Genomic DNA, 13519 nt, shown 5'->3' on the forward strand with positions numbered 1-13519 from the left:
CCATTTGAAAGTATATACTTTGTATAGTGTAATTTATGTACCTTCAAGATACTATGCACTCCCATAGTTTGTATTGTTGGTTGTTGTAACTTTGACATGCATCCAATGGACAGAGTTTCAGAGCTCATGTCACGAGGATGAATACATATTTTGATTTAAGGCTGTGGGCACTCTGGAAACAATTTTCCACATGTAAAACGCCAACCGTCAGCTTAAGTACAATATTAAAGGCTACTTTTCCTTGCACGGTTGTTGCACCTTGACCGTCTTTGTAATGTACCAACAATGCCCAATTACTGGCACGGTTGTAAACTTCTGGGGCCATTTTTATGGTAGATCAAAGTGGCATAGGAAGGCATTTCTTACGTGAAATTGTTCAACTGCGCCATTGTACATGACAAAGAATGACTGCCAGTTAGGACAATTGGGAATGTTCAAATAACAACATTTGCCTATATTAGGTACATCCCACTAGTCCTGCAACGGATGAATTGGAGACCACCTAATCGTTTCCATACTCCCCCCTCATTAACTGGGTGATGTTGGTTATACAAAGTGCTCAACACCAAGCAAAGCCCCCACAAGACCAGAAAAGTAATGCACCAGAGTTTTATTTTCATAGGTTAAGCAAAGCAACAGAAGATCAGAAACTCGTTTCCAATCAATTTGAAGGAGTCGTGCGACGCCTTTTCGAAACAAACAAAGCCACCGTGGCGCTTGCTGCGACAGCCATCACCAGTGCAGCCACTCCCAGACCAAGGACGGGAACAGCGCCTGTAAAAAAACAATTGCGAGAATGGGCTGGTGGGTAACTGTGGAGCCGTTGAGCTAGGGTTTCCACATGCCGGAGGTTGTGGGGGCATTTGACCTATTCAAGTATTTGGTCAAGGTGTGAAAAGCGTACTGTTCAAATATGTCACTCACCAAGGTTTGCCATTGAATAGTGGACGAGTTTTGGTCCGCATGTCACACATTTTATGTTATTAAAAACCAATCACAAATATCATACTATGTCTGTTAAACAGCTTGCCATCTTGAACATATTTACATCTGACGACCAAAGGACATTCAAGGAGGATCATGGCAATCTGTTGGGCATACCTTCAGGGCACTGCTTTAATATCCGCGTTTTGTACCTTTTCAACTAGTTATTGGGGAAGGGGGTTGTAGTTGGATGTCATAGGCCCTTTCAAAGGAGGAAGAAACCAGACTTCGAGACACAAATCGCGTTCTCCCCAAATTGCATCAAGTTCCATATAGAGATCAAGTATTACAGACTGCCAATCCAAGGTCAACCTGAGTGTCATTGCCTCATGGACGTCCTGGTTTAGCCTTAATTGAATGAGATGGTACGAAAAGAGGTTTTACTCTCCGGCAATAAAACAGGTGTTAATATATGCATACCAAATTGATACCTTTTGCAAAGGAATGAAGTCTGCATTAACCTCGCGCACTTTTGGTTAACATGCTCCTTTTATATAGGCATCGTCTTTGAAACGGATTGTCTACAGAGACAACCTTCTTTATGGCCTGGTCAGAGTCAACCCAGAAAACGCCAAAAGGCGAACAGTACAAAGACAATCCATGCATCAGAGCATTTATATCCCTGGGCGAGCAGATACATCATGGGACCTTTTTGCCAGTATCGAAGTATGAGAAATTTTAACCCCGAGACTGGAAAAAATGTGCAATGAAATAATCTGGTAGAATTACCTTTGGATGCAGATGTAGAAACCCGTGGCTGCTGCTGTTTTGCAGGGCTGCTTGGCTCAGCACCATCTGAGAAGGGCTTGGCAATTACGATGGGGCCCAGCATCACATCTTCCACCGCATACGACGGTCCTGAGTGAGAGAACCAGATTTGTAATGTGGCGAATGCCCAGGCTTAAGCCCATACACACCTGATGCGAATTAGTGTTCTGCATTATTTCCCTTCCACGTGACTTTACTGAAAGAACCAAGAATATGAATCCCTGCAGTCACAAAAGCTTAGAATCGAAATAAGTTCTGTTTAGTTTACTTGGCACATTACAGTACTTATTTAAATCGTGATGCCTCCCACTTTTGATTGCCACCCAACACCATTATTTAGGCAAGGCTTACATAGTGAACGTCGCAGTTTGGCTTTTCTGACACTTTCCAAGAACTTCACTCGCTTGATATTCAAGGGTCTCTTGTATAAGACTAAATGTCCGATTACGACGGATGTACTCACCAGTCACTGCTGCCACATCCCTGCGCCTTCTTCCACTGGGGCACGTAGACTCGCAGCAGCTGCACACCGAGTCCGAGCCATCAGCAGAGACCCACCTGCATTGCACAAACATATACGAAGGCGCGGCTCAGTTGATGCGCCTGAATTTAGCCACGAGAGATTTGAACTCTGCTACCAGGCTCGGAGACTTTTCAAAATGAGCTCAAACGAATTACGGATGTCTCATGCAGGCTTCTACACTTGTTGCTAAACGCAAGACAAGTGCAGGCTATGACCAATAACCACCCGACTACATCTAAACAAGAGCAGACCCTGGGAACCTCATTTGCCAGTAAAAAATATGATAATTGGTTTTTTACCCTTCTATCTGGCAACAAAACCAACACCTTTTTACAAGGAGTCATGTTTGCATAGATCGCAATACCTGCAGTCATAATACAAACAAAAGACATAACTCTGATAATGTGCACCGTCCTTGAAGTTGATTGGTCCACACATTTGCCCAGGAAAAATATTTTTTTTACTGGCAAATGAGGTTCCCATGGTGTAAATACTTACCGAGCTCATACTCTGATGGTGCATTGTCTTGGAGTTGTGCGCCTTTTGGCGTCATCTGGTCTAACCCATGAGAGACTAGGCTCTAAGGAAAGCTGTCTCAGGTGTGGACCAATCAACTTCAAGGACAGTGCACATTAGAGTTATGTATTTTGTTTGTATTATGACTGCAGGTATTGCAGTAAATGCAAACATGACTCCTTGTAAAAAAAGGTGTCAGTTTTGTTGCCAGATAGAAGGGTAAAAAAAACAATTATCAAGAGCAGACCCGTGGAACTGCACAGGAAATGTTGTAAAACCAGTTGCCGCTAGAAACCGAAGTCACGTCTCAGGGATCTTTGTCGAGCACATGCATGCAAGGCATGGATTGAGCTATTGGATGGAAGACACTGAAAAACAATTTGCTGGGCAATGCAAGGAAGCAGACCAACCTGTATGCAGCCGAGGGGCTGTAGGTGCAAGCTTTATTGACAGCCGTTGGAGATGCAGCAACATCTGCAACCTTCAGCTGGCAGAAGACAAAAACCTGGACCGAGAAGAGAAAGATGGGTTCTTACACAACCACACTGCCTACCATGTGGCTAAAGGAGGTTTCTGTAGAGGCCTGCATGTCAACGGATCACCTGATCGCCATTGTTGGTCAATGTCGCAAGGAAGCGGAAGGAATCTATGAAGAAGCGAAGGACGCTGTCACTTTGCCGGAGCAGGAAGGCAGAAGTAAGGTGAGCATCATACGAGACTTTGCCATCCACCAGACACCTGCACAGACACCGTAGACGTATGACACGTGGCTTTTTAATAGGGCAGGCCAGCAGAAGTATATAATACTGCACCGAGCCCACCTCTTAAGGGGCTCCTCCCACCCGCAAACCAAAGCAGTCACCAATAACGCACATTGACCACATCTCTCATCAGTAGTGTACCGACAGACACCACGTGATAAAAAGCATTAACTATACACATCAGAGCAAGATTCAGCGGCATTTCAACGTCAGGATGTTATATACTCAAGCAGTGGAATGCCACCTTCACAAGGAGCATACACATTCATCAGGTGGGATTAGGAGAGGGAAATCTCACCCAGAGTTAGAAATTATTTGGTAGCCGAGTGGAGAGTTCCTGTCCAGAACCGGGGTTGCAAAGCAGCTGACCACGAAGATCCTGAGTGGAACGTGGTTCAGTGTCTGCACGCTTGCCTCGACATGCAGAGTCTGGCCCAGCTGGTATACGGTGGAAGGTCGCGCCACACTCCAGTCGTCTTCAATACAAAAAAAACAATTAGACAACTTCAAAACACAATTGCCACGGCCGAGTGCAGACTAAGAGCACAGCTAGGAAAGGGCTTGCTCACACCACTTATCTCGGCCTCGCCGTGCGCTGCGTTGCACCGCTAGTCGAGTAGATAACCATGTGTTCAATAAACCCTCGGAGCCAGGATGACCGGCCAACTCCGATCGTCATTTATTGATTGTAACAGGTAAAACTGGTGAGAAAACAGATACAGCATCTGTTATAATTCGGAAACACCCACACAAGGAACACCACAGCATCAGACCATTGTCTCAGATAACAATAGATCCTGGAAGGACCAGGCCCCCACATTACCCCTGAACAACTAGACAAAGGCACAAGCTGTTGTGTTGCATAAAGGCACATCGTGTATTCATCCCACTGCACCCCAAATGTACAGCATTACACTTAATACTAAACTGTGGATGAGATACTTCGTCATCACTCTCAGGATCGCAACATAGGCACAAGTCTGACTCGACCTACTAAATCACAAGTAACATCCACAATAAGGAAAGTCACAGGCTTCGTTACTAACTAGGCCTCGTATTTACTACAACAACTTAACGGCACCAAAAAGGCATTTACATTGCTATAACGGTCATTCCAACATTACAACAGCATTTCCAATATTATAGGAATATAAACAACTTACAGATAATGCTTCTTAAGCTCCCACAATGGACAAGTGCGGCTGTGGTCTCACTGAGATGCGATGCGTGCCGCCATCTTGACTTATCTGTGTAATGGCTGACGCCCGCGTGGTACAGTGGAAATCTAACATCGTCACTTCCTGGTCACGTGACCAACATTAGCATCAAAAAACAGTAACTTCCTGGGAACGTACGCTCCCCATCTGCCGTGATGCAAGACACCACTGCTTGTGGAAGAATCCCAGATAAATCATGGGACCTCCTTTGTCAGTACCAAAATGTGAGAATTGGTTTTCCTTTTTTCTGGCAACAGGTGTTAAGATGTTAAAACACCAACCTAAAACCTTTTACAAGGAATCCTGTGCATTTACCACTATTTGTGGTCGGAATGCAAACAAAGAAAACTGGAAAAAAAGCCGTTTGGTGAGGACCAGTTTCCAAGACAATGCATATATTAGAGTGTGTTTGCATTCCGACCAAGGATTGTGGTTAATGCAGACATGATGCCTTGTAAAAAGGGTTTAGTTTGGCGTTTTAACATTCTAACACCCGTTGCCAAACAGGGGAAAACCTATTCTTAAAACTCGGATAAAGTTTAGGGACCTCGGGCATATTCTTCAATACCAAGCAAATATCTTGAAGGGTTTATAGTCTAAACTGCCATCCTGGTAGTAGCCATGTGCATAATAGGCAATCAACGTCCTCACATCACCACTGACCGGTCATGAGCCTCAGCGTGAAGCTCAGCTGCTGCTGCATAACCTTGGCGCTGCTGAAGGGAATCCATGTGGGTTTGATGGCATTGCTGGACACGTTCCCCTTCCTGCAGTGAAGCGGAGATCAGGCACACATTCTCGATAAACGAGCAGAAGTGGGCGATGCTCAACAGCACTAATTGTGACCAGATTCTTATTGCAATGCTGTTAACATAATCTTGCAAGGAGTAGACAAGCGAAGATATACATAACGATATTTTCAGAGTATTTAACATCGCAACGTGCAAGACTTATATCCGACGAGGACCAAATAAGATTAAGTAGGAGACTTGGTGCAATGAATGCTATGCAATGGAGTATAATTAAGGGGACCGGGGTTCACAGTATGCAAGGCATGCACCACTTCAGGCGTGGACACTTGCAAGGCAGGACGTTTGAGGCAGGCCACGCGATACAGGAGCTTGATGTGAACCCATCAGTAAAGTTGGCACCAAAAAACCCCCACGACAGACAGCACAGGGAGACCTTTCATCGGTGGATTAACTCGCTGTTCATCTTCTTGGTTCTTTCGGTAAAGTCACGTAGAAGGGAAGTAATAAAATAATAAAAATAAAACATAATAAAACAATTCTCACGACGTTTCGGCCACAACGCAAGCAGCCATCCTCAGGCGAAGAATGAAACACCCCAAGCTTGGAGCGTATATTTAAGCTGGGTTAGAGGGGGGGGAGGTGGGAAGAAGAGCGCCTAAACAAAATAATTTGCATATCAAGAGGAATTCAGCATATGGAAAATGCGTAGGAGGTGGGCGGGGGGGGTTCCAAATCAATACTATGCCCGTGCATTATGCAGGATTAGCAGCATCAAAGGGGGGGGGGGAAGGGGGGGAGCATTAACAAAGGAAAGGAATGTTAATAGTATGTAGCTGTAGTTACTAAACAACCACGTAAAAAACTACAGTATAAACTGCATGACAAACTAAAGTATAAACTACATAGCATCATCAGTAAACTTACTATACTCTACAATAAGCTGAGTTACTAACAGTAAGTAATACATGAAAAATTCTACGTTGTAAAAAATTATATAATATGCTTCCATCTAAACTTTATTCTCTTACATCACACGCGTCTATACCGTACTATATACTTCCATAGGCAAAACCAACATTAAATTACATACTGTATTGCTATAAACCACCCTATACCTTATACATTTTTAATATAACACTATGTATTATTCTACCCACCCTAATGTGTATCAAAATGGTTTATTACGTCCTTCCAGTGATTGCTAAGCCAGAATCCATCTTCTCGGTTAAAATTGTCTCTGTGTTTGTAAATGTGGATCGCCTCATGTACGAATCTCTCATGATAGCCAGATGGCTTGCAGAGAACCTCTGTCTTGGAGAAGTCAATGTCATGTGAGCCCACTGAGTTGTAACAGTGATCTGCCACGGCTGAGGTGTTTGTCCTACAGTGTTTCAGGTCAGCTTTATGTTCACGGATGCGGTCCGAGACATGTCGTTTGGTTTCCCCAATGTAACTGCTACCACAGAGGCAACTTAGTTTGTAGACACCAGGGTACTGTATGTCTGGAACCACATCTTTTACAGACGGTACCAGATCACGGATTTTATGTACTGTGTTGAATCGGACCTGGATCTTGTGTTTAATCAGGATTTTGGAGATCTTTTTTGTGACCCCAGCAATGTAGGGTAAGGTGATGGTCTTGAAAGGCTCCTCAACAGGATCTTTCTTGGTGGTTGGAGTGATGGCTTTGCGGATTGTGTAGTCGGAGTAACCATTAGCCTTAAGAGCTTGGCGTACGTGTTTGAGTTCACTGGAAATGTGTTCATGGTCGGAGATGCATTGGGCTCTATGATATAGAGTCTTGATGAGAGAATTCTTCTGGGATGGATGGTGGTGGGAATCCGGTTTTAGATAAGCATCCGTGTGGGTGGCTTTCCTGTAGACAGAATGGCTCATTGAACCATCAGGTCTCCTTTTAATTAGGACATCCAAAAAGGGTAGCTTGCCATCTTTTTCGACTTCCATGGTGAATCTGATGGCTGGGTGTATGGAATTGATATGGTCGAGAAATTGGTCTAGAGCAGGCCGGCCATGTGGCCAGATGACAAAAGTGTCGTCTACGTATCTCTTCCATAAGGTCGGGCGTAGAGTCGCAGTCTGGATGGCGTCCGTCTCAAATTTCTCCATGAAGATGTTGGCTACAACCGGAGATAAGGGGGAGCCCATTGGGGTGCCCTCAATTTGCTTGTAGAAGGTTCCATTCCAGGTGAAGTATGTATTGGTTAAGGAACCTTCTACAAGCAAATTGAGGGCACCCCAATGGGCTCCCCCTTATCTCCGGTTGTAGCCAACATCTTCATGGAGAAATTTGAGACGGACGCCATCCAGACTGCGACTCTACGCCCGACCTTATGGAAGAGATACGTAGACGACACTTTTGTCATCTGGCCACATGGCCGGCCTGCTCTAGACCAAGTTCTCGACCATATCAATTCCATACACCCAGCCATCAGATTCACCATGGAAGTCGAAAATGATGGCAAGCTACCCTTTTTGGATGTCCTAATCAAAAGGAGACCTGATGGTTCAATGAGCCACTCTGTCTACAGGAAAGCCACCCACACGGATGCTTATCTAAAACCGGATTCCCACCACCATCCATCCCAGAAGAATTCTCTCATCAAGACTCTATATCATAGAGCCCAATGCATCTCCGACCATGAACACATTTCCAGTGAACTCAAACACGTACGCCAAGCTCTTAAGGCTAATGGTTACTCCGACTACACAATCCGCAAAGCCATCACTCCAACCACCAAGAAAGATCCTGTTGAGGAGCCTTTCAAGACCATCACCTTACCCTACATTGCTGGGGTCACAAAAAAGATCTCCAAAATCCTGATTAAACACAAGATCCAGGTCCGATTCAACACAGTACATAAAATCCGTGATCTGGTACCGTCTGTAAAAGATGTGGTTCCAGACATACAGTACCCTGGTGTCTACAAACTAAGTTGCCTCTGTGGTAGCAGTTACATTGGGGAAACCAAACGACATGTCTCGGACCGCATCCGTGAACATAAAGCTGACCTGAAACACTGTAGGACAAACACCTCAGCCGTGGCAGATCACTGTTACAACTCAGTGGGCTCACATGACATTGACTTCTCCAAGACAGAGGTTCTCTGCAAGCCATCTGGCTATCATGAGAGATTCGTACATGAGGCGATCCACATTTACAAACACAGAGACAATTTTAACCGAGAAGATGGATTCTGGCTTAGCAATCACTGGAAGGACGTAATAAACCATTTTGATACACATTAGGGTGGGTAGAATAATACATAGTGTTATATTAAAAATGTATAAGGTATAGGGTGGTTTATAGCAATACAGTATGTAATTTAATGTTGGTTTTGCCTATGGAAGTATATAGTACGGTATAGACGCGTGTGATGTAAGAGAATAAAGTTTAGATGGAAGCATATTATATAATTTTTTACAACGTAGAATTTTTCATGTATTACTTACTGTTAGTAACTCAGCTTATTGTAGAGTATAGTAAGTTTACTGATGATGCTATGTAGTTTATACTTTAGTTTGTCATGCAGTTTATACTGTAGTTTTTTACGTGGTTGTTTAGTAACTACAGCTACATACTATTAACATTCCTTTCCTTTGTTAATGCTCCCCCCCTTCCCCCCCCCCCTTTGATGCTGCTAATCCTGCATAATGCACGGGCATAGTATTGATTTGGAACCCCCCCCGCCCACCTCCTACGCATTTTCCATATGCTGAATTCCTCTTGATATGCAAATTATTTTGTTTAGGCGCTCTTCTTCCCACCTCCCCCCCCTCTAACCCAGCTTAAATATACGCTCCAAGCTTGGGGTGTTTCATTCTTCGCCTGAGGATGGCTGCTTGCGTTGTGGCCGAAACGTCGTGAGAATTGTTTTATTATGTTTTATTTTTATTATTTTATTACTTCCCTTCTACGTGACTTTACCGAAAGAACCAAGAAGATGAATCCCTGCAGTCACGAAAGCTTTAAATCGAAATTTAACTCGCTGTTATTTTGGCTTTATTGCAATTCAGGCCTCGCAAAGCTAAAGCACACGAAACGGCACGTAGTTTGTAAAGACAGTGGTAGAATTGCAAGCAGTTTAGCTGGACTTCAAAATTAAGCAAATGTCAACAAGAGACTGCTCGTGAACTCGCCTGGGATAGCGGCAAACGACCGGCACGGCGACGTAGTTTGTGCGGATAATGCCCGTGTTGGACGTGGGGCGGTAGTAGAGGTAGTTCTCGTAAGAAAGCAGCTCTGCACTCATCTAAGGAGAGGGGAAGACGTGGGGTTTTTTACCCATTGCAATACTAGTGGAAGTAAAAAAAACATGCTCAAACACCTTGGTGGAAGACCCAATGCAGCAGTTCCATGGTTTAAATAATTTACCTAGCTCATGTCCACCATATAAAACCACGGCAGATGCAGATTCCGGATGTATTATGGAATTATAAAACGCTCTAATGTACGACTGGTCATCCAGAACAGACCTTAACATAATAATGCAATAACCGATCTACAAATACCAAGGGGACTTCAAAGTGATACACCCCGCTGTTATTGAAGAAGATTGGCTCGACTCGAATGCGGAATTTTAGTTCTGCATCTACACTCGGCGAAAAAATATGGCAGTTGGACTGCGCAGATTATGTTACAGCAGCATTAGCAGTCAGTTACCTGGAGGCTGCTGCCACAGCTTTCCAGTGCGTAGAGGAACGTCACCGTCCCAGCAAGGGCGTCGCTCCCAGTGACGGGGCAGGCTGGCACTCCCAGGGACAGGTCACTCGCCTGGGCCAGGTGACCCGTGCCGAACAGGTCCCTGCTCACGGTCAGCGTGAGCGTCGCCTCGTCACACACCACACTCACCGTGGCGGAGGTGGCCACTGCAGCTGGCGGTGCCGCACGGGACGAGACGCGAGAGTTACCCAAACTGACACAGGTGGTCAGTGAAGCCTTAAAAAGTCTGAGACGCGAGTCACAATCATCCACACGGAGCTGCTAATACTAGGGTCCAAATTCCGCAGTATTACCTCAATAAATGTATACACGCGTTACGACAGGTTGAGAATAAATTTTGGCAATCCACTACTGGACCAAGTCTCGCACATTGCGTTCATCAGTTTGACCATACAGATCAGTACGGGTTGAATTAGGGCAAACCATTACCAGGACGCAAATTCGTGTTCAGGTATATAGAACAGTAAATTAACCACCACGCCACACTCACAAACCCATCGTTAGTACCGGTATGTTATGGTGTTCACATTAATAAACACGGCAGTTGAATTGGACGACGAATAAACATGTTTGTAAAAGCATCTTTCGACCAAACTCCACTCACCAGAGGCAAGACATAACAACCCCAAGACAGCAAACAAAGCCCTCGTGGTCTCCATCGCAAGGACAACAAAACCCGAGACTTAGCACGGCACCAGCAGAGCCAACGCAGCAACTGTCCCGACTCGGGGCTTTTATCTGCGCGCGGCCTCATTCAGTTTCAGTAATGAGCCAATTAACTCCTCCTGCGTACGTGCCGCGTGATTTACGGTGCAGCTCCTATCCATGCACGTGCGCCGAGATCGCGCAAACCTCTACTGATAGGAATGAGTGAGTCGATCTGCTCTGATAAAATATCACTGATGAGGCAATGCGTGGGCGGATCGGATCCAATCTGGTTCGGGATCGCTGAGGGCTCTCCATATAAAAGGGGTACATGGCCTTAGGGAAGCGACGCAGCCGATGATTTGTTTTACGATGGCGGCTCTGCGAGTCCTTCTCTTGCTCCTGACCATATCGCTTTGGGTAACGGACCTGCGTGGAGAAATGCATTGAGATAAAAATGTGGAAGTGCGCTCCTGAAATGTCTCGCTTGCACCATTGTGGGTGGTTGGGGTTACAAAGATGGCATTGCGTGGCGCTGTTCGCACCAACTCCAATCACTACTGGCCATTTCATTTTTTTGTGGGATGGGGGGGGGGTGTTTGCCTCTATTCTCCCCCTGCGTTCTCTCGTCTTGGCGGTCACGTGTCTCGTGCTCCCCGCAGCTTCCTCTGCCTGGGCTCCGTCCACGCGAGGCTTCGCCAGTCACTGGGACCGCGGACGCTGGGGGAGCCGAGTGGTAGAGGGCGCTGCTGCTGCTGTCGCCACATGACAACCACATCGCGCATTCTTCTCAATACCGCTATCGTGTGTATGGACACCGCCATGCACAAGACTATAATGGCAGCGTCTCTCGTGAACTGGAAAAGCGTTACCGGCGGACACGAGTTGCCAACAAGAGCGCTGCCTGGATGAGTTGTGGGGGGGGGGGGTGAATTTGTTGTGCGCCTGCCGCCGGAGCGGTCACGTGACTGGACGTGATGGCTGCCGCTGGGCATGGGGCCGGCACGTGGGTAATTAATAATCCTCCAGCGCATGGAAAAGGGGGCGTTCGGGGACATTAACTCTCCCTTGCACGTTCCTTTTTTTACGATAATAACTATCAAAAAATATGGCTTGACTGATTGGCACGGCCCTTGCAACTTTACTTAAAAAAGTGAATTGTACAGGTTTGTTTAGCACGTAGGCTTTCGCAACCAATATTGTTCATAATCAACGTTTTTGGGTTTAGATCGCGTTATTTATAAGTGTCGTAACCCTCCACCACCCGACACGGCCAATCGGTAAAAAAGCGTCACGTTGACAAAAGACAAATAGTTCACTGCTTTAGCCCACCGTGTGTTGAAGCGTGAAACCACAACATTTACAATTTGAGTACGACGTTTCGCTGGTAATTGCGATTTAAGGTTTTTATTTCCTTTCAATCAAGAGCAGGCCTCTGCCTTGTACAGCCAAAATAACAGCAAAAGACCGGAAAAACCACATGAACGTAACGGGAACAGGGGATCCTTTTTACAGCCGAAGCACCGAGTACGCCGCGATCGAGTTCCCCTCTTTCACACCCTCTACTCAGAAAAAACAAGAAGTCACCGTCGCAACGGAGGAAGGGGGGGGGGGTACGTTCATCCACCCATTCTCGTCGAGGGGGGGGGGGGGTCGTTTCGAATTCAGCCTATCCCGCACTTGGGTGGCGGCCATCGCCACTTCGCGTTTGTGGCTGCTCTGCCCGTTGTCGCCCGCTCCACCTCCATCACCCTCTCTAACAGCCCCCTGGCTAGTCGGTATACCTCGGGAGGCGACATATAGACGCCCTTAATCAGCTTCTGGCGCGCCGTCCACAGGGCCTCTTTTACGGCACCTATGACGGCCCATGCCTGAGCCCAGACCCCACCCGCCCTCTGCCTGAACATCCCCCAAATCATATTAGGCGCTGTGGCCTTTACGGGGCAAAAATGGGACAGCAGGGGTCGACTTAACTCCCACACCTCCTGGGCAAATGGGCACTGTACGAGGGCATGAGCAGCGCTCTCTCCCAGGCCGCAGCCTCTCGGGCAATCAGGTGAGCGGGCCAATCTGCGGGAGCACATAAATAGTCTGCACTCCAGCCTGTCCCATGCGGCCAGCCAGGATAAGTCCCGCTGCCTTTTCGTCAGGGCTGCCGATGCTACATTTTCCCAAATTTGTCGGGCCCGGGTACCCCGAGCACCTGGCACCTCTGTGCAGACCTCCTTTTTCGACATTTCCGCCAGGACTTCCCTGGGAACCCATGACCCCCGTGCCCGGTCCGGCTCGTACTTCGTGATGTATTCATTTACCGCGGTGCACAACCACCCCTGAGGCCAAGCCAGGGGGGTGCCGCGCGGCAATGACGCCATGCTTAGCCGCCTCAGGAGCCACGCCAGTCTGTACAGAACATAATACGAGGCTTTCACCTGGAGCCCATTGGAGAAATATAGTCGCAGCGTATTACAGACAAAAATCGTGTCGAAGATGCACGCGACATTCGGGGCCCCCCTCCCACCGTTCTCGGCACGTTTGTACATTGTTTCTCTCTTCACTCGGTCCATCCCTCCCCCCCAGAAATTGAAGAACAGGCGCTCCAACCTTTTTGCCAT

The 13519-nt window shown here is 46.7% G+C and overlaps 1 protein-coding gene across 1 annotated transcript; it reads right to left on the reverse strand.

Annotated features, from left to right (window-relative positions):
• Nucleotides 1-595: 595 nt before the first annotated feature.
• Nucleotides 596-11017, reverse strand: LOC144737636 (zona pellucida sperm-binding protein 3-like). Its single transcript, XM_078620403.1, has 10 exons — nt 10867-11017; nt 10203-10414; nt 9680-9792; nt 5433-5536; nt 3851-4028; nt 3394-3529; nt 3202-3296; nt 2216-2310; nt 1714-1842; nt 596-774 (listed from the first exon to the last, which is right to left on the reverse strand). Exons 1-10 carry the CDS (start codon nt 10919-10921, stop codon nt 662-664), a joined length of 1230 nt encoding a protein of 409 aa, XP_078476529.1. The 5' UTR covers nt 10922-11017; the 3' UTR covers nt 596-661.
• Nucleotides 11018-13519: the final 2502 nt, after the last annotated feature.

Source organism: Lampetra planeri, chromosome 72, assembly GCF_965212315.1.
Source record: "Lampetra planeri chromosome 72, kcLamPlan1.2.h2, whole genome shotgun sequence".
Classification (NCBI taxonomy): Eukaryota; Metazoa; Chordata; class Hyperoartia; order Petromyzontiformes; family Petromyzontidae; genus Lampetra; species Lampetra planeri.